We start from the raw sequence: 20,473 nt of genomic DNA, 5'->3' as shown, positions 1-20,473 counted from the left end.
TTAATGAGTAAAAGAATGCCTAAGAGGCAAGAGTTGGGATTGGTGACCTGAGCAGTAGCCATGCAATGCTGCATACCGATAAATATATCCTCTGAACGAGGAAGTAAATAGAGGACCAATCAAGGCTAGCAAACTGAGCAGAAACTACACACTCTTTAGAAGACCTTAGTTTCCACCTTCTCCTGATGGTCCAAAGAAAGCCAACATATTTGAGGCGGGGTTCGTTCTTCAAGGATCCCTGCATATGTGAGGGCGAGAGACAAAGTACTTGGCCGGTTGCTGCCCTGACATGCAAAAGCCGAAGGGCCTACGTCATGTTACCCTTCAGTTGTCACCCCTCCGTGCAAATCTAATACGTTTATTAGCTGTGATACTCACTGTATTGCAACCTTTACTGACATGATGTACATATTTCACTGTCAGGATTTCATAAATCTGCTTGAGTGTGTGTATATTTAGAAACCTGTATAAAAAATGATTGTTACTTATCTTTTTTTATTTTATTTATATTTTTTATCTGATATACAACAATAAAAATAATATAAAAACATTTTAAAAGAAACTTGAGCGCAGGAGACAATACACAGTAACACAGTTCCCAGAGTTCACTTGGCAAAGTAACAGAGGCATGGCTACACATTTTCATCGACAGAGGGAGACGAAGCTGCCACCAGTGGTATTGTGGAAACCCAGGCCAAGGCACTTGTGATGCGGGGCAGTTCACACAAGGGTTTTCATTTTTTGACTTCTTGTCCCCCTCCCCCCCCACCCCTTTGTACACAAGTTGGATTTCAAGTACCATAATGCTTTGTGAATAAAAAACATAAAAAGAGACAAGAGTGGAACACTAGGAGTTTAAGAAAATCCTCCACTAATTTTGTCACCTACCCTGTCAACTATCTATTTTGCTGTAAGGCTGACTAAAAGACACCTATTAGGAAAAACACCTTATTTTGCTAAATGATACATTTGGTCTGGAGTTATATACCATCCTGAAAATCTGAAATGCATTTTTTATTTTTTTGTAAGATGTTGTGAACAACTACCTACTGAATTTGCCTCGGTGATATTGGTGCTTTTTTTTTTTTTTTCTTTCTACATCATCGCTCAAAGGGCTGGCTATTTGAATTGCTGGTTGCGAAGGGAGAAACCTGGCTTTATTTTGTGAGTAAAGCCGGTCCATTTTCTTGACCCCCCCCCCCCCCAAGAGGTTGTAGATAAGAAGTGTTGTGGCAAACAATTTCATGTCTTTGGTACCATGCAGGCTACGAATAATCTGCAAGAAAATGAAACTGGCCACCGTTATTATGATAGTGGAGTGGTTTTGTTACCACTGCATTGCAAGTGCTTACATGGAGGAAAAACATATCTGCTGTAGAGTATGCATTTGTGTAACTGAAAGCACCTCATTTCGCCTGAGGGTTGCAGTTACTCTTCCTTTACAACTTAAATCAGGGGTGCTTAGGTCTGCCTGTACCCACCCATTAAAGCTCTGCGGATATAAACTGCATGTCATTGTTTATATCTAGGCATATACACTGGATTTTGATCCTTTCGAAAAGGGACCACTTCAGAGATATTGAAGGGGCTTCATAGGTGCAGCCCTGTTGTGGCGTGGTCAGGTTGGACTGGGCACGGGTACCTGTGTGAACAGACAGACGAGCACTATCATACTAAGACGTCCCACAGCCCTCTCCCTTTGACCTGGCACAGTATTAAAGCACTCGCCAAGATAAAAGCCAATGACTACTTTCTTGTGTCCTGCGCTCAATCGGCCCACGATTGACTTCAGTTTTCCAGTGCAGTCAACTGGTCACTTTTTAAAAGTATAAAAATGTACAATTAAAACAATATAAAAAGCATTATAAAAACATTATCTAAAGGGAAAATGTAATAACTGAACTGGTTTTGGCAAGTCCTTGATAGGCGAAGTCTGTTGTGATTTGCTTCCACTGGTGGACAGAACGTACAATTGTGAACATGACAAGTCTGACACAGGTAAAGGACGCACACGTCATGAGTCAGGATGTTGCTTCACATGTTATGCTCAACTTCTGTTTTGTTCCTTCTTCTTGGTAAAAAAGTGCAATAAAACACCCAAATACTATCCAAACTCGGTCTCAATATGTATTTCTACTTTCATCTCGTATCGTCTACATACATTTCAGTGTATCCAACCTGAGGCACTCATTGCACGGCAGGATGCAAGGGCAAGAGCCCACCTCTAAAAATATACAGAGGACGTCTAAAGCTGGGGCAAAAACCCTTCTAGTTACATGGAAAAGCAAATAAAAAATAAAGCTCACATTTAAATGTGGATATACATAAAGTTCCTAAATGATTTTACCCTTCTCAGCCCGCTCCTCACCAAGTAAAATTAAATAGTGCACATCTTCATCCAAGAACCCCTGATTCGAGGAAAAAAGCTGCAACGAGTGCTTGAAACTTCACATCAAATTTCAGATAATTAGATGCAGTTTTTTTTATAATCTGAACAATGTTTTAGAGACCCTTGTTTTCTGGGAGAATGACAGACACCAGGATACATTTCTGGGTAGCTTTGTACAGGCAGTCAACCACTGGTAAAACCAAAGTGCCAAGAGTGTATGAATTGCCAAAAATTGTGCAGCCTCTGCGCTACGTTCCCCTGGATGAGGCAATGTAAGAGGAGGAAGATGGACTCGCAACTCCAAGACCTTGTGATGTAGAACTGCAATGATGAATAGGTACCCTCAAGTCAATGGGACTTTTGTCATGATTGGACGAGGGCAGATGGCGACTGTGGATTTTGTGTTCGAAGTCAACAGGCCTAGAGTGTTCATCTGAAGTGAAAGAAGAGGGTGATATGGACTGGAATACATCCACTGGAGAAGAAGGAAAGTCTAGAGCACTTCCATCGGAAGAGGTGGGGCTGCCACAGCGTCCTTGTAAGTTCCGAATGCACTTCTTCTTCCGCCTAAGAACAGTCAAGAGAGTTATCTGTAAACAAAGGGTGAATGAATCATTTCACAGATTAAAAGCATGAAACCATTCCATCATTCATTGCAAAAAAAAAAAAAAAGAAAAAAAAAAAAAAAGCCCCCAAGGGATGCAACACCACCATATAGAAACCAAATAATCAAGACATGCTAGGGGCACCTTCTGATCAAGCATTCACGTATGCAGGGTACAAGTTCTATTCTCACACACAGATCTAGGAGCTATGAAAGCCATCAGGGTTTACTTTATGTGGACCACCAGGTCTAATAAGAACAGGTGCTAAACACATCATAGACAACGGATGAAGAGCAATTTTTAAGATGTCCCTGTTAAGAGCCACCCCTTTGCAACTAAACCAGTAGGAAATATACATTCCTCAGGGTAAACTATGCTCCACAAAGACAGATTTCAACTTCTATGTGGTTCAAACTATGGTTGTAGGCAGAGCCACTGGAATTATTTGACTGTGTGGCTGTAGCAATTTTTGCATAATTATGGATTTGCAGCATTTGCCACATAATCTATCATCTGGCTCATAATCTGAAGATTTTAACAAATAAGAAATTGTTTATAGCTCAAAGGGATCAAAGGTTACTAGAAATACAGCAACATGTGTTGCCACACAGTAGAAGTCCCCTTCCAAAGCTGGTCTGGTCAGCTTTCTGTTGCTTTTTGCTATATTTGGTAGTTAAACTGGTAATAATAAGGTGACACCACTGCTCATACAGTGTTACCAAGTCTAAAAATGAAAAAATAATGAAGTAATGCTATTACAAAATGTGCCACGTTATGTCGCATAATTTGTCTTTTCTTCCTGCATAATTTACACAATCCTGCCGCATAGCTTGGCCCTCACCTGCCACATAATTCCAGTGGCTCCGATTGTAGGCAAAAGCAAAATAGGGGACATGACAGCTGCCAAAGGCAAACGCCCACAGTTTTCAGCATCAAGACCCCAAAGCACAAACACAGGCTTGAGAGGTTTGTTAATTAAAGCAGTGGTTCCCAACCTGTGGCCCGGGGTCCCCTTGGGGTCTGTGAAACCACCTCAGGGAGTCCACGACTGCTTAGGAAATTAAATAATATTAACAGATTACGGGCCCGGATTCCAATAATGATTCAGTGGGGGGTCCCCTGGTTCCAGTAATAATAAAGTGAGGTTCCACAGTAGTCGAAAGGTTGGGAACCACTGAATTAAACGATTCAAGAGTCACTGGCAAGGCCAGGGAAAGAGCGTTCCGAATTATGGCAAGATTCTACGCACTTACACCCTTGCTGTACAGGTATCATAATTTAGAGTTGGGCGATAATCGTTGTACACCCGCTTTTTCCCCTGATTTATCAGCAGAATAAGCCTGAAGAGAAGCAAAAACATGAATTCGATGTAATAACCTCGTCTGATTCCTTACTTAAAATGAGTGAATGTGTGTAGGGAAATTAATGGAATATATCAGGTGGTAAATACCTCGGCCTTTTCAGACATACTCGGTGTGTGCGGGTGTGTGCGTGTGCAATTCTCCATGAAGCTGAACAGTGAAAACGCTGGTGGCCTCACACCTCGAGAAAGGCCCTCTGGGATGATCCTTTTTTCTTAAAATAAAACCGACAATTTGTATTTAAACTCACCGAATTAATAGCTAATTTTTGTTTACTGTTATCACCGTTATAAAAAGTGATAGTAACTTGCACTCATGTAAATTTCACGGGAATTTAGCAGCAGGAGGTTGGCTCTACTTGGGAAAGCTGCGGTGTAAACAGTTGCCCTGCAGACCCCCCCTCCAACCCCCCCCCCCCCCCCCCCCAAAACCCTCCACCGGCCGCCCTTGTTGGGGCTGTATGATGTGTTTATGTAGGTTTGTAGACGGTATTTATATAGCACAGACCAAGCCTGGGGTGGTAATCGAGAAAATTACATAAGCATGGATACATGGCGCAACAGGAAATAAATATATCCAGCCCTGGTGAAACTGAAGCCCCCATACGCATGGCAGGGTGGTAAAATCGGAGGCTGAGGGAGTCGAGAAGATTAAGATCATGGCTGAAAGAAAGAGGAATTTTCATATTTTCCTAAAGGTAAACTGGGAGGGAAGCAGAGTGCAGTTGGGCGGGCAGGGCAGTATGTCACCATAAAATTGATGACCCCTTTGATAATCTATTGACACTTGAATGGCATTCCCTCCGGATCTTGTACTTACAGGGAAAGATATAAAATTAGATCGCGAAGGTATAGATACTACCTTGACCATCAGAGGCCTCGGACACATTGCTTTGAAAATGGTATTAATGTACACCTAATGAGTACGACATTTATACCATCACAACACAACGCTTCATATTAAGGCCCCATCTCTCCAGCCTGCTGATACTTTAGCATGAATATTAAAAGCCCTTAGCCAAAACACTGGCCGTAACATTTTTGAAAATCTAAAGCAAGAGTTCACTTTGCACTTTTTCAATACCAACGCATTGTTATCCCACAGAAGCACATAGCCATTCCTTGCTAGGTGTGCACACAATTCGAAGACCAAATCGCCCTGTAAAAACTGAAGATAGATTCCTAAACCTGGGTTCCTAAGCAATGTTACAAAATATATAGCAGTAACCCTTGAGGGCTAATTTGACATATTCAAAGATAATGAATGCTTCCACTATCCAGAAAGAGGAAGCACAGACATACATCTTAGGAATGAGGTGTGCCATGTCATTTTTAGGGTCGAGCCTGCGTTGCATGCACTCGCGCATGCGTATCGCAGCGAGACGCTTTAGTTATTAGAAAAGGTCTCGGAGCCCTGTCAACGTCACGTCAGTGTGTTTGATTGGTTCGTGGGCTTGCCTGTTAGAATCTGCTTGAATTCATTAGTGGAAGGCATGCACACATCATGCCTTTTCTGGTGGCTAGCCCTCCTCGAGCGCAGCAACCAATTACAGAAAACATGCAAGGCTCACTGTTTTCTGTCGGATCGTGGACTACTTTTTCTCTATTTTCCTAGCGCGATTTCGCTTGGCAGAAGTCAAGCGCTTTACACAGTTAATTTCACTTTTTCGGGTTACGTACATAAATGCACTTTTGCCGATAGATGACTTAGGAGTTTACAACGCGATCAGCTCAGACCCGTTGCATTGCAAATGCTTGTTTCATCTGCAGGAGGTAGGAACAAATTCAGAAATATGTGCATGAGGAAATCAAACAGTTTGTGTCTGTCTACAATGAAGATCATGTACCCAAGTGTTCCTATGGGTTCCAATTCTTTCAGAGTATTTTGTGAAGAGTGAAGTCCACCTGCCATAAAATATAAGGAGCAGTCAAGGTGGTTAAACCTCAAATTATGTTGCTCCACGCACGACCAGCACCACAACCGCCGTCATCTGCTTCATTGGCATGTTTTGTATTTTTTTTCCTGTTTCAAGTACATTTACCATGAAACGTCTCTCTTTGATATCAACTTTGCCAATACATTTTGTCCAACAGGGTGCCCCTTGACTGGAATTGCTATTAACACCACTGATATTCAATGAGCAGAAGTCACCCAGAAGACAGTGCAGTACCACATGTGTCATTGGTTGCACTGCCATAGTTCTTCTTTGTTCTCTGTATGCCGCAGCCGCCACCTTACCCCCCCCCCCCCCCAACCCCCCTGCCCAGCAGTGATTTTGTTTCAGGTTCTTGCATCGAAGATGGGCTTGATCTTGGCCATTCTCCTACTAGGAAGCATACTCTGACAGACTAACATCTCTCAAATTTTAGGGATACTCTGTCATTGGCTTAACATTCAAGAGATACTATGCACATTGGGCATACTACAATAGTCACCTAGAGAACCCTAAGCACCTCTGCATGCCAGCTTTTCATGAACGTGCTGCTTGCAACAAACACCATGCTTCTGGGTTGCATCGCTACCTTTCAGGTGAAGGCCTCTGTAAGGTAACTATCAATAAGACCTTGTTTATACAGGCAGCTGCCCCTCCTACCCTACCATTTGTGAAAATCATCGTGTAGCATCATATTACATCACCTCCCCTTCAAACTAGGCACAGGGAGAGCTGTAAATTATAGTGGCTGTTTCGGTTGCACTCTTTTACCCACCTCAAAGGGGTGAGGTGGAGCATAGAATGCTGGCAGGGTGATGGTGTGACTGACATGGAACGGTATCACAATGTGTATTGCACGAAACCACAATTTGTTCCCCAACAACAATGGATACAGATTTTGTTGAGGGACGCCTTGCTGCAAAGAGGACATTCACCACCACTGGAGGAAGGCTGAAGGAGTTCCAGCTGTCGGTCAATCTCTATGCATAAAGGTGGAGATTTCTAAGGCCCGGGTGCAGAACTCTGCCTTGTTGTTGCAACAGCAAGCCACTCCAGAGGGGCAGCCTGAACAGAGGACAGATGCTCAGGCCTAGGAGTTTCAGATACCATAACTCCCCATGCCAAATCTGGGGTCACTAGAATGACATGGGCACAGTCATTCCTGATCTTCAGAACTCTGGGCAGGAAAGGTTTCACCTTGAAATCATACAGGTGTCCCAAATTCCCCCGCAGGCGGAAAGGATCCCTAGCAACAGGCCCATTAGAAAATCTAATGCGCAGACGTCTGACATAGTGCATTCTTCTTAGTGGTGAATACATTCAGCCAAGGTTCTTCGCCTTTACAGAAGATAACCTGCACCACCTTTGGAGTTAGTTGTACCCCAGGGGCAAGGGTTCAAATCTTTCAGAATCCCAGCAAAAAAGTACGTCTAAGACCTTCAAGGGGCATGACTATGTGGCTTAACAGCTCTTCTAGATGCCATGGAAAATCACTAACAATGGATTTACCCGATTTGATGGGACTGAAGCTATCTATGGGTAACAGGGAAAAACTGCATATAGTAGATCTGTCTCAAAGTCCTTGGAATCTCCAGTTTTCACTTTATTGAAAGAGCTTATTGATAGGACTTCCAAAGGGGCATCTTTGGCTGTTGGTGGGAATTTAATGCCACTTTTGAGCCCTGAGTATTCATTAGGAAGATCGCTGGTGACGAAGACCAAATGTGGAGAATTGCCCAACCATTGGGTCCCGGCGTATCATCAGTAGCCAGGGTTGTCTTCCAAATTGTGGACCTCTGCCTAAGCTGTAATTTAAGAGCCTGGAAATGTTGAACTGTTTCTGACGCCGTACTTTTAAAAGGAACTCCTACAGGAACACCATTGACTACTTTCTATTTAATATTCACTACTGGTGGAATCTTATTGATGGCGGTGATAGAGAGAGACAAAAACGATCACAACCCATTAATCCTCATGCTCCAAGATTATTCCAATGACAGCGATTGTTTCCCCAAATTGCTACTTGGTAGTTTGAGTATAACTAACAACCAGAAGGAAGTATGGTGGGAGAAAACATCAGAAAATGATAGTGTTCTAGCTGAAGTGTATGCGGAATTATGTCCTACTCTGTCTGTTTTCGGAACTGGATTTTTCCCCTGATTTAATATGGGATTTCAATACCACATGCTTTGATGCCGTGACAAATACCATCTTCTCTAAATCTTTGCCTGAGGCAAAGAAGTCCATCCCCTCTAATCCCACCTGGTATAATAAGCCCTGTAGACTGGCAAGGAGCACCTTGGTCAAAGCAGTTAAATGGCATTCCGTGTGATACACAGTGCAGAAACACGCTAGAGTTGACTGGGATACTTTTGATCTGGGCGGAAGTGATGGGTGCAATTCGTTCAGGTAATCGGGGTGATTTTTGGCATGTGGTTAGTCATGGTGAAAAAAAAATAAATAAATAAAAAAAAAAAAATCAGACCGAAAATGACACCCTCCCCCAGGACTCAGACATTTCCAGGCCCTCTGCAGTGCCGGCCCGGAAGGCCTTCCAGACCCTACAAAAGGGGAACCCCGTGTGTTAAATCCACTTGCACGACAGACTAATGCTAATGGATCTGTAATTTTACTTTGGCTGAGAACCATCATGCAATTTACATGCAGAAAGCAGGTAAAGCCCTAAGGCCGGACAAGATCCCTGCGGATGTGTTTAAGTCTGAACCCACTGCTTGGGCCCCCTACCTAAATCAACTTGCCAATGCCATCATGACAGAGGGGCAAAACCCTGCTACCTTAAAAAGGAGGAGAGATAGTACCCATTTTTAAGAAGGGTCTCAAATCCAACCCAGCCAATTATCACCCAATAAGCCTAATAAATGCAGGGCAGAACATTTTCTACAGGCACATTTTGGACCATTTGCTGGAGTTGATTGAGGATAACAAAATACTATCACAATGTCAAGCAGATTTTTGTACAAAAATGAGCATAGTGGATCAGGTGTTCAGATTTCAGTTGATAAGGTGGAAGGAGGTGAGCAAAGGTAGCCTTTATGTGGCATTCGTAGACTTGAGGGCTGTCTTTGATATGGTTCTCTGGGACAGATTGTGGAGTGTCCTCAAGGAGTTAGGTCTTCCTGCCCCACTTTTTAATCTTAAAGAGCGATTACATAAGGACAACTATGCCCAAGTTAGGTGGAGAGTAAATGGGGAAGTCACAGAGCACACTAAAGTTACTAGAGGGGTTAGGCAAGTCTGTGTCCTTGCCCCCACACAGTTTCTCCTCTTTATAATGGTTCCGTTAACTTCCTGATGAATTGCAACAATGATTCACCAACTCTAGGAGGCACGAAAATTCCAGCACTATTATTTGTGGATGATACCCTTTTGGTATCTAAAACACCGCAGGGGGATCGAGATCCTTCTTACCAGGTTTAAATTATTCAGTATTTACCATGACCTGGACATTGACACTAAAAAAAACAAATATCATGGCAATTTACCCTTGTAGGCATTTTAGAGGTGTTGTTACTCTGGAAGGCGAGAAGCTCGAGACAGTCATGGACACTGATTACCTGAGAGTACGTCTTTCTAGTAGTAGTAGCTCTTGGGCCAGTCAGATTGTAAAGAGTACACTCACACTTAATCATAGGGCGAGAGTTGCCCTGGGTTTGGCTAAAAGGACTTCTTTCCATCCTGTATCTCCCCTTTTGGAAATCTGGTGAGCGTAAGCTGTCACAGCCACAGCTCATACGCCCAAACTGTAGGGATATTGCAATGTTGAGGCTTTAGGAGTGACTGAAAACATTTTTTTTTGGGCTGCCCTTAAGCTCCCTCAGAGTACTCCATTACTGTTCAGACTTGATCTGGACATTCATGCTATTATTCCTACAGTAAGATTGAAACCATTGCTGTATTGGGTAAGGATCGGGCTGACCCCGGAGACAGACCACATAGACATGCCCTGAAATATATTCTAGGCAGTCAAAAAGAAGTGGTCACCCTCCTGTGGCTGAAGTACGTGAAATCGTTGCTAGCGTCTCTGGGCCTGTCCAATTGTGGTCTATCCCAGAGTTGATCACATCGTCTTCAGTCACTTTGGTGAAGCGAGTCTTCTGGGAGAAAGACTGGGCAACTTTGATTAATCAATTAACTACAGGCTCACTTGCAAAAGCTTTTTGGAAGGTGAAATTTGTCCCTCGATTTGAGCCATACATGGACGAGCCTGAGCCACCTATTACTAAGGCTCTACATATAAGACTCAGATTGGGCACCCTTCTGCTGGCGTCCTTTACTTCTCAATGACGGGCTCTAAAGAGGGAAATAATTTAAGCCCAACATGTACCATGCAGGCGGAATAAGTTGATCACTTCCTTTTTTTTTTTACCCTAAGTACGCTAGACAACGTAAACGCTGGATTTTGCCATTATGTCTTGCCCTGGGCATGCGGCAACTATGGGTCGGTTTGAGAATTTGTTGGTTTGACACTACACCCTAAACTGTATTCTCAGTCGCAAAAAAAGTAGAAATTGCATGGCATATTCCCTTGAGAACCTTACCACTTTGAATCACTTGAATCATAATTCCACACTCTGAGTCTTCTCATCCCAAGGGCATGACTTTAGAAGGATAAAATGGCATCCTCTTGAAGGCCCCTTTGGCCAAGAGGCCCTGTACTTCTTGCTATAAGACAGACAGAAGGTCCTAGAGGTGACGAAAAGTGCCTTCCTGATTATCTGCAGAACCCATCGGTCCTACTTAATGTTCAGCTAACCAGGAACCAATCGCTGGATCCTGCCTCCAACCAGGTGGCTGTGCTCCACCAAGGACTTGCTTGAGGGGTTTGGCAGCATGGGGGAGTGGGGAGTCAAGTGAGCAGCAGTAAACTGTGCAGTGCGCTGCCCCTGACAGCGGGGCAGTGGGAGCTGTGGCCGTAAAACTGCTGTGCACCTTGCTAAGGCTGATTCGGCTGTCGATATGGGGTACCTCTGCTGAAGCCATGAAGAAACAGTAGGGCTGATGCAGCAGGCAAGGAAGGGCAGATAAGGCCTGCTTGCCTAGAACTGCCCTGGAGCAGAATCCGCTTTTACCCGAAAGAGGTGCGTCTCAAAGGGCATATCCATAAGTGATGATTTAATATCGCCTGAGAAACCGGTGGACGACAGCCAGGCAGATGGCAACACTAGTGGCATCTTGCACTCCGAAGATTGACCTTTGTGCTAGGGGGTTTGGCCCAGGCTTCAAAGAGGGAATCTGTAAGCACCTCATTGAAGAGCAGTAGATGTCCTGGCTGGATCATCTCCATTAAGACATTGGTTTTGAGCTGTAAGGTGGGGAGCTGAAGGTCAAGAACTGTGGCACCCTGTGCATTACCGTGGCATAAGATGCATGCTTTTCATAGCAGGGCCAGGAGGCCATGCTCAGGGGAAGTATTAGGACCACCTGCTTCTTGAAAGTCATCATACCAATTTTGCTTCAAATTATGGTTACCCATTCTCATCATCCGCTTCATATTCATTAGCCAAATGTGTGCCAAATAAGGAATGTAACGTGGGGGTGGCAGGTCAAGGGGGGAGGGAGAGAAACGGAGCGGCACCTCAAGGGAAGCAAAGTGTGGCCTTGGGCAAGGTTGTAACAGTGCAGACTCCGAGAGCACAATGGGCACCTTGTCACAGAACAGTTAAAGCGGCATCTGTGTCAATGCTACAGGAACTGGCGTGGAGCCAGTCGAAATGAGAGCCAGAGGAGGCCCTTTGGTGGATTCGGAGGGTCCAGCTGCCACTGAGGGTGAGATCCAGGATCAAAGAAAAGTGCTTTCAAAAGAGGTGGATAAACAGTGAAAGTTAAGGCGTTTTATATATATATATATATACAGGGAGTGCAGAATTATTAGGCAAATGAGTATTTTGACCACATCATCCTCTTTATGCATGTTGTCTTACTCCAAGCTGTATAGGCTCGAAAGCCTACTACCAATTAAGCATATTAGGTGATGTGCATCTCTGTAATGAGAAGGGGTGTGGTCTAATGACATCAACACCCTATATCAGGTGTGCATAATTATTAGGCAACTTCCTTTCCTTTGGCAAAATGGGTCAAAAGAAGGACTTGACAGGCTCAGAAAAGTCAAAAATAGTGAGATATCTTGCAGAGGGATGCAGCACTCTTAAAATTGCAAAGCTTCTGAAGCGTGATCTTCGAACAATCAAGCGTTTCATTCAAAATAGTCAACAGGGTCGCAAGAAGCGTGTGGAAAAACCAAGGCGCAAAATAACTGCCCATGAACTGAGAAAAGTCAAGCGTGCAGCTGCCACGATGCCACTTGCCACCAGTTTGGCCATATTTCAGAGCTGCAACATCACTGGAGTGCCCAAAAGCACAAGGTGTGCAATACTCAGAGACATGGCCAAGGTAAGAAAGGCTGAAAGATGACCACCACTGAACAAGACACACAAGCTGAAACGTCAAGACTGGGCCAAGAAATATCTCAAGACTGATTTTTCTAAGGTTTATGGACTGATGAAATGAGAGTGAGTCTTGATGGGCCAGATGGATGGGCCCGTGGCTGGATTGGTAAAGGGCAGAGAGCTCCAGTCCGACTCAGACGCCAGCAAGGTGGAGGTGGAGTACTGGTTTGGGCTGGTATCATCAAAGATGAGCTTGTGGGGCCTTTTCGGGTTGAGGATGGAGTCAAGCTCAACTCCCAGTCCTACTGCCAGTTCCTGGAAGACACCTTCTTCAAGCAGTGGTACAGGAAGAAGTCTGCATCCTTCAAGAAAAACATGATTTTCATGCAGGACAATGCTCCATCACACGCGTCCAAGTACTCCACAGCGTGGCTGGCAAGAAAGGGTATAAAAGAAGGAAATCTAATGACATGGCCTCCTTGTTCACCTGATCTGAACCCCATTGAGAACCTGTGGTCCATCATCAAATGTGAGATTTACAAGGAGGGAAAACAGTACACCTCTCTGAACAGTGTCTGGGAGGCCGTGGTTGCTGCTGCACGCAATGTTGATGGTGAACAGATCAAAACACTGACAGAATCCATGGATGGCAGGCTTTTGAGTGTCCTTGCAAAGAAAGGTGGCTATATTGGTCACTGATTTGTTTTTGTTTTGTTTTTGAATGTCAGAAATGTATATTTGTGAATGTTGAGATGTTATATTGGTTTCACTGGTAATAACAAGTAATTGAAATGGGTATATATTTTTTTTTGTTAAGTTGCCTAATAATTATGCACAGTGATAGTCACCTGCACACACAGATATCCCCCTAACATAGCTAAAACTAAAAACAAACTAAAAACTACTTCCAAAAATATTCAGCTTTGATATTAATGAGTTTTTTGGGTTCATTGAGAACATGGTTGTTGTTCAATAATAAAATTAATCCTCAAAAATACAACTTGCCTTTTAATTCTGCACTCCCTGTATATATAAAAAAAACACTGGAATAAAAACATTACTCCCCTTATTTAGTCATACTCTGCACAGCATCTTTGCTTCAGTGAATCAAAGCAAGGGCTGGTGTAGGTTTGCATATATTCACTAGGCAAAAGACTTAGAAATGTCAAACACAAAGAACGATGTCAAAATGTAAGTAGGTGGCACTTTAAACTAGTTGAAAGGTGGAACACATTTTCGGTAGCTGCAGAACTATATTCGCGCAACCTCAACCCAAGGAGAAGATGCCACCTGCTTCATGTCACAGAAGGTCAGTTCCACAGCATGGTATTCCCTCAGACTGAACAGATGACCTGCTCCAAACACCATATGAAGCATATGCTGCATGCAATATTTTTCACTGATTGCGTGTTGTATGTTTAAATTATACCGCAAAATTTAGAGAGATTTTCTTTTTCTCAAAGTAGCTGAAAAATGCCTCAATAGTCTAGAATTTTATGACAAGACTGGAGGCTCCTATTATGCTTACGTTTCTTGCTTTATTTTTAATAGCAGCTGCAGTCAAGAAAAATAACCAATCCTATAAGGTTAGCAGAACGAGCTACCAATGAGAAACAAAGAAGAAGAAAGGGCCAATCAGGACACAGTACACGTAAAAATATACCAATCTTGACTGCAAGCAACCCTCTTTTCTTGCTGCTCGCAGTCAAGATAAGTATATCTTTTTGCGCTCTATATACTTTACAATGTTTAAGATTTATTTGATGTTTTATAGTGTTATTTGTATATTATTACGTTAAGCCTTGAGCGTGTTCACGCGCTCTCCCGGTTTCTATTTACTTCCTTTCCCCCCTGATAATGCCCTTTGGTCGACATGAACGTTTAGCTCGCGCTTACCGCTTCGTTTCAAACATTCTATTGCAGACGCCTGCACACGCATCTCACTCGCGCTCACTTAGCCGGCTTCAATAGCGTTTTCCTTTCAGCGCGCCGTATCAAAGCTATTTTTAGCTTTTACCCGCTTTATCTCGTGTCTCCCAGCCCTCGGCTGGCTTCACCACCCTTCACTCGAACCCTCCCAGAGGCGTGGCAATATTTCAGCTGTCTGGTTGGCAGCTATTTCATGAGTCATATACACGTCCTCATAAACCCTCCCCTTCCAAAGTTAACCCCTTTTCTACCAGTTTTCTTCTTGTTTCTTTCAGCAAAATGGATTTCTCATCAATTATTTTTTACTGAAAATGATGATTCTGAAGAGGCTTTTTCAAACAATCTGAATACATTTATTCAATCCTCTGTGGCAAAGGCAGTTTCTGCCTCTATGTCCAAATTTTCAAAGCAATTTGAAAATACTGTTTCATCTTGTCTTTCACAATCGCAAATGGCCCAGTCTCCGGGGGGAAAGCAGAAAGTGCAAAGCCTCGGAGGCTTCTATTGCTAAGCAGTCCAACGCCTCTTCTGAGCTATTGAGGAGTGAGTCTAACTCACACAGGATGGAGGACGTAGTTCCTCACAGGCCTCCTACTGCAGAGGGGAAAAATACCTTGGGTTTAAAAAGAGAGACAAAAAACAAAACATTTACTCACAACCCATAAGATTGTGATAGACAATAATAAAGACACTGATGATAACATGGACGATATGGAGTCTTATAAAGATATTGATGAAATCTGTACTTCTGATTTTTGGATTGGGCCTCCTCCCAAAAAAGTCAAATCAGCGTCATCCGACCAACTATCTACCCCCTCTCTTAGACGCTGAAGGCAATCCTATGTTTGACCCCAAATTAATCCATCACCCTAATTCCACTGAATGGCTGCCTGTTGATCATGTCGCAGGATAGAACACAGCCAAATTATGTCATCCCCTAGATAAACAGGTGCGCTCCAAACTCCATTCTGAATGCCCTAGGCCCTCGCTTCCTCTACATATTACGTCAACTCCATCCATCGACTCTTCTATGATAACGTTCTTCTCCAAGTCTGGAAAAGATCCACGTAAGGGAGTAGACAGAGCCTGGTCAGTCTGCCAGGACAAAGTCCTCAACGTAGTAGGCCCTTTAGCCCGAATTTTTTATATGGTGGAATCCGCCAGGCTGAATAATGATTCTATAGATCCAGAAGAACTCTCCCTCTGGATTCAACGAGCCTTCTGTCTTCTCGGCAACGCAAACTCTGCAATGACTCATGAACGTCGAAAAGGACTCCTGCTAAAATCTTGCTGCTATGGATCCAGGTCCTAAAGCAGATACTTCTTTTTGGAGATTCCTTTATTAAGGAATTAAGTAGATATATGACAACCTTCGCTTCTTTAGACAAGGCGCAACAATCTCTTAAAAAAGTGTTTAATGTGCGGGTGTTTGCCAGGGCCGGTAGAGGAAGGGGTCGCTTTACCGGCCGGTATGCCAGACATCAAGGCTTCAGAGGCTCCTTTAATTCACAGCAACAAGACTTCCGTCCGCAATTCTATCCCCAATGATCCAGAGGTTTCAGGGGCAGGAATCAGCAAAACTCCAAATCCTATACTCCCACAGGTAAGCCAATTTTCTGGCCATCTTTCTATAGGGGGTCATCTAAAACTTTTTCTCCACAGGTGGACAGAGATCACTTCAGAATGTTTGGTTCTCAACACCGTCAAAGGTTACCTAATAGAATTCTACGACACCCCCTTTTAATGGTCTCCTCCTCTCCCTCTCAAATTCTCAACAGAAAACGTCAACCCTCATCTCCGCCGAAATCCAAGCCCTTCTCCGAAAGCATGCAATTCAACACATTCAACCCCATCACTCAAGCTTCATAAGCTCCATATTTCTCGTAAGAAAAAACAAAAAAAATCAGGCCAGTTATAAATCTCAAACAGTTCAATCAGTTTGTTATCGATCGCCATTTCAATATGGAAACAATACTACATCTCAGAGATTCACTTCTTTTAAACGACTGGATGGTCCGCCTAGACCTTCAAGGCGCATATCTAACAGTACCCATTCATTACACTCACAGAAAATGTCTTCAGTTCCAATGGCTCCATCAAACCTATCACTTTACTTGCCTACCTTTCGGTCTTTCTTCAGCTCCTTGGTGTTTCACCAAGTTAATGAAACCAGTTGTAGCCCATCTCAGAGATCAAGGTTTCAGATTAATAATTTACCTGGACGATATCCTTCTTATGCACCAAAACATCTCCACTCTTCGCTCTCAACTATCTTACACCACTTCTCTCCTCTTAAATCTAGGTTTCATAATGAACAACGAAAAATCAGTTCGCAATCCGTCTCAGAACATGGAATTCCTAGGATTTCTAGTGAATTCTATTCCAGGCACTCTTCAACTCCCAGATTCAAACTCCCAGATTCAAAAATAAAATCCATCAAATCAGAAATAGCCCTCTCCTTAAGGCAGACTTTTCTCTCCCTAAAGTCTCTTGCAAGAATTGTAGGTCTTCTTTCTCCCTCGATTCAAGCAATCTTTCCAGGTCCCCTCCATTACCGAGCACTCCAGAGATTAAAGATTCGTCATCTGCACAAGGGTCTTGCTTATTCAGATTCCATCCTCCTCGATCACGAATCCCATACAGAGCTTCAATGGTGGCTAGATCACCTGGAAGCCTGGAACGGCAGGACCATCTTTGTATCAGCCCCAGATCTTGTCTTAGAATCCGATGCAAGCCTAACGGGTTGGGCCGCAAGGTGTGGACAAATATCGACTGGAGGCACATGGTCACCTCGGGAGTCTGTTTAGAGATGCTTGCAGGCTCCTTTGCAATCAGAAGCTTTACCAAGAACAAAGTTCACTGCTCAGTCCTACTCCGAATGGACAATCTCTCTGCGGTCAAATACTTAAACCACCTCGGCGGTACCAAATCCAAACCTCTAGCCGAATTAGCCAAAAAACTTCTGGGAATTCTGCCTTCAGAATATTTACCAGGTTCTCTCAACTCAGTGGCAGACTGGTACTTGCATCATCTCTCTGACTCCAGCAACTGGAAACTTCATTCTTCTGTTTTCAATTTGATCCATCACTAATGGGGTCCCTTCCAAATAGACCTCTTTGCGTCTCGTCTCAACTCATTTCTTCAGCTGGAGACCAGATCCTCAAGCACAAGCTACCGATGTCTTTCTTCAAGAGTGGTCTCACTCAATAAATTATGCATTCCCTCCTTTCATCATGATCAACAGAGTCCTTGCACAAATTCGGTGTCAGAAAGCAACTGTTGTGCTGGAAGTCCCATTGTGGCAATCCAAAGTTTGGTATCCTCCATTTCTCGAATTATCTATCAACTTCCCTGTCCTTCTCCCCTCCTTCCCATCTCTGTTTCTCTCTCCCCAAGGTCTTCCTCATGATCTGATCCTCAACAAATCCCTTCTATCAGCCTGGAAAGTGTCAGGTCTTCTTCATGGTATCCAGGAATTTCACTCGAAGCTTCAACTTATATCAACTCCTGGGCCCCAGGTACATCCAAAGCTTACAAATCAGCTCGGGCTATCTGGTCGAGCTGGTGTCTGGGAAAGTCTAGTGATCCCTTTTCAGCAGATCTAAGCTAATAGCTAATTTCCTTGCTTTCCAAGCTAGCTCAGGCAAATCCTACAGGACTATCAATCTGTATCGGTCAGCTATTTTCCTTCATCATCTTTTCATAAACGGTAAAACTGTAGGCGAACATCCTATTTGTCGCCTTTTAAAGGGAGTAACATTTTCCAATCCTACTCTTCCTAAATATACTGTTTTATGGGACGTTAACTTTGTTTTACAAATGTTTCTATCTTGGCAAGATAATGACTTGTTGTCTCTAAAAATGCTTTCTGCTAAGTTAACTATGTTACTATGTCTAGTCTCTATTAAACGTCTTTTTGATGTCAATGCTCTTGATATTTCTGCTCGCCATTTTACCCCTACAGGTGTTCTTTTCAATGTTTCTAGACGTACTAAAACTAATATCTCTTCTGTGTTCTATCCTTTTTTCCCCAATTATCCAAAGCTATGTGTGGGAAACTGTTTAAAAGTATATGAGTAAAAGATTTATTGATCTCGGAACGTCTTCAGCCACCCAGCTTTTAATTTCCTTTTGGAAACCCTATAAACCAGTTTCTTCCCCTACTTTGGCTTGTCGGGTCAAATGTATTATGTCACTTGCAGGCATTGACACCTCCAAATTTGGAGCTCATTCTTCTAGAGGAGCTATGGCGTCCAAAGCCTTTTGGGCCGGTTCCCGTTTGGAAGACATTCTGAGATCTGCAGATTGGTCACATGATTTTACATTTCGTACCTTTTATTGTAAACCTGTTAATACTGCAGCTTAATTAGTGATTAATATGCTTTAAACAAGCATAATAGGAGCCTCCGGTCCTGTCATAAAATGTAGATTTTCCAAATAATTTATGATGGAAGGTCTTAATTTTATTAAAGACACAGAGGCGGGTATTATCCCACAGCATTTACTCTAACTTCGTTTTTCTTATTACCCCCCCTATAGTCTCTACCAACACTCCGACGACTACTTCTGGCTAATACTCCAGATCCATCTAACATCTCGAAGTTCAACCTTTCCCAATCAACGTTCCAGCTGGAGCGTCATCCTCATCAAGAACATCTCTTCACATTCCCTGAGCTGGGTTCAAGACTTGTTTACTTTAATCTTGGCGGCCTGTATAATTGCTTGTATGTTTCCAATGTTTAATTCCTTCAATTGACTTTCTCGCAGAAGAAAAGAGGGCTGTTTGCAGTCAAGATTGGTATATCTTTACGTGTATTGTGTCCTGATTGGCCCTTTCTTCTTCTTGGTTTCCTATTGGTAGCTCGTTCTGCTAACCTTATGGGATTAGTTATTTTTTTTGACTGCAGATGCTAGTGAAAATAAACAAGAAAAGTAAGCAGAATACTCGCCTCCGAGTCTTTAATAAAATCAAAACTTTCCATCATAAATTATTTGGAAAATCTACATTCTGCAACAGTTGGGTACAAGCATGAAAGAGAAGCACACAGCAACACATACCTAAGCAAGAGGAGAGAAAGCAGCCACAAAAACCACAGGGTCAGCTGTTAATTCTGTTAGTTTGGGGCGAAGGTGCTCTGTATTTCTACTTGTGAAGAGCATGCACATAAAAGAGGTAAGAACATGTGCTGAAAAGCAGTGGCGGAAGCGGACGGTAGTTTATGATACACACCTGCATGGGCCGCACCAGTCCGTTTGTTGGCTGAGGCCAAAGCGCGCTCTGCATTTCTTAGGGGAGCCGGGCTCTGAACACAAGCATGCGTGGACGAGAGGAGGGGAGGCGGAGGCAGAGACACAAAAACAGAAGGAGGAAGAAAAGATGCAACACAAATTTAGCCACTTCGAGAAAAAACAAAGAAACTTGCAAGCCGCATTCAAAGTCATCAGCACTGGGCAAATCCTATCTACAAGTCTGAAAATAAAGAGTGGTTAGACACATCAAGAAATAAAAGGATGACTTCTGAAAGGCCCAATAATCCCACATTTCTGGCGCCTCTGCATTATGCACCACCACACTGGAGTGTTATTTATGGGGGTCTTTGCACTGTAACATCACACTGGAGTGCGCTCCACGCACTTTCATTACCCATTTGCTTACAGTTATGCAAAGTGTAATGAGGTGGGGGGAGGTGAATCCCTGGTGCCTGGAGAGGGGTTTTCTGTATTTAACACATTTCCTAACATCCCAGAGCGTCGTTGCATTTTATTTATGACCAATCAGAAAGGTTTCAAGACAAAATTTAACAAACTGGGTGACAACTGGTTTGCAATTTGCGACCTGCACAATACTG

General features: G+C 43.3%; 1 protein-coding gene across 8 annotated transcripts in view; it reads right to left on the bottom strand.

Annotated features, from left to right (window-relative positions):
- Positions 1-485: 485 nt before the first annotated feature.
- The window catches only part of TCF7 (transcription factor 7), a 306,615-nt gene continuing 286,627 nt past the window's right edge, over positions 486-20,473 (bottom strand). For 2 of the 8 annotated variants that reach the window (XM_069199202.1, XM_069199203.1), the window contains 2 exons: positions 19,855-19,927; positions 486-2,956 (listed from right to left, as the gene is read on the bottom strand). In XM_069199202.1, coding sequence (XP_069055303.1) covers positions 2,638-2,956; positions 19,855-19,927 — 392 coding nt within the window. In that variant the 3' untranslated portion in view covers positions 486-2,637. Of the gene's footprint in view, positions 2,980-19,854; positions 19,928-20,473 lie in introns of all 8 variants that reach the window. The other 6 variants (XM_069199204.1, XM_069199208.1, XM_069199205.1 and 3 more) reach the window with 4 other exon arrangements.

Source organism: Pleurodeles waltl, chromosome 7, assembly GCF_031143425.1.
Source record: "Pleurodeles waltl isolate 20211129_DDA chromosome 7, aPleWal1.hap1.20221129, whole genome shotgun sequence".
Classification (NCBI taxonomy): Eukaryota; Metazoa; Chordata; class Amphibia; order Caudata; family Salamandridae; genus Pleurodeles; species Pleurodeles waltl.
Note: the sequence above shows the minus strand (reverse complement) of the source record. Positions and strands in the feature narration are given on the sequence as shown.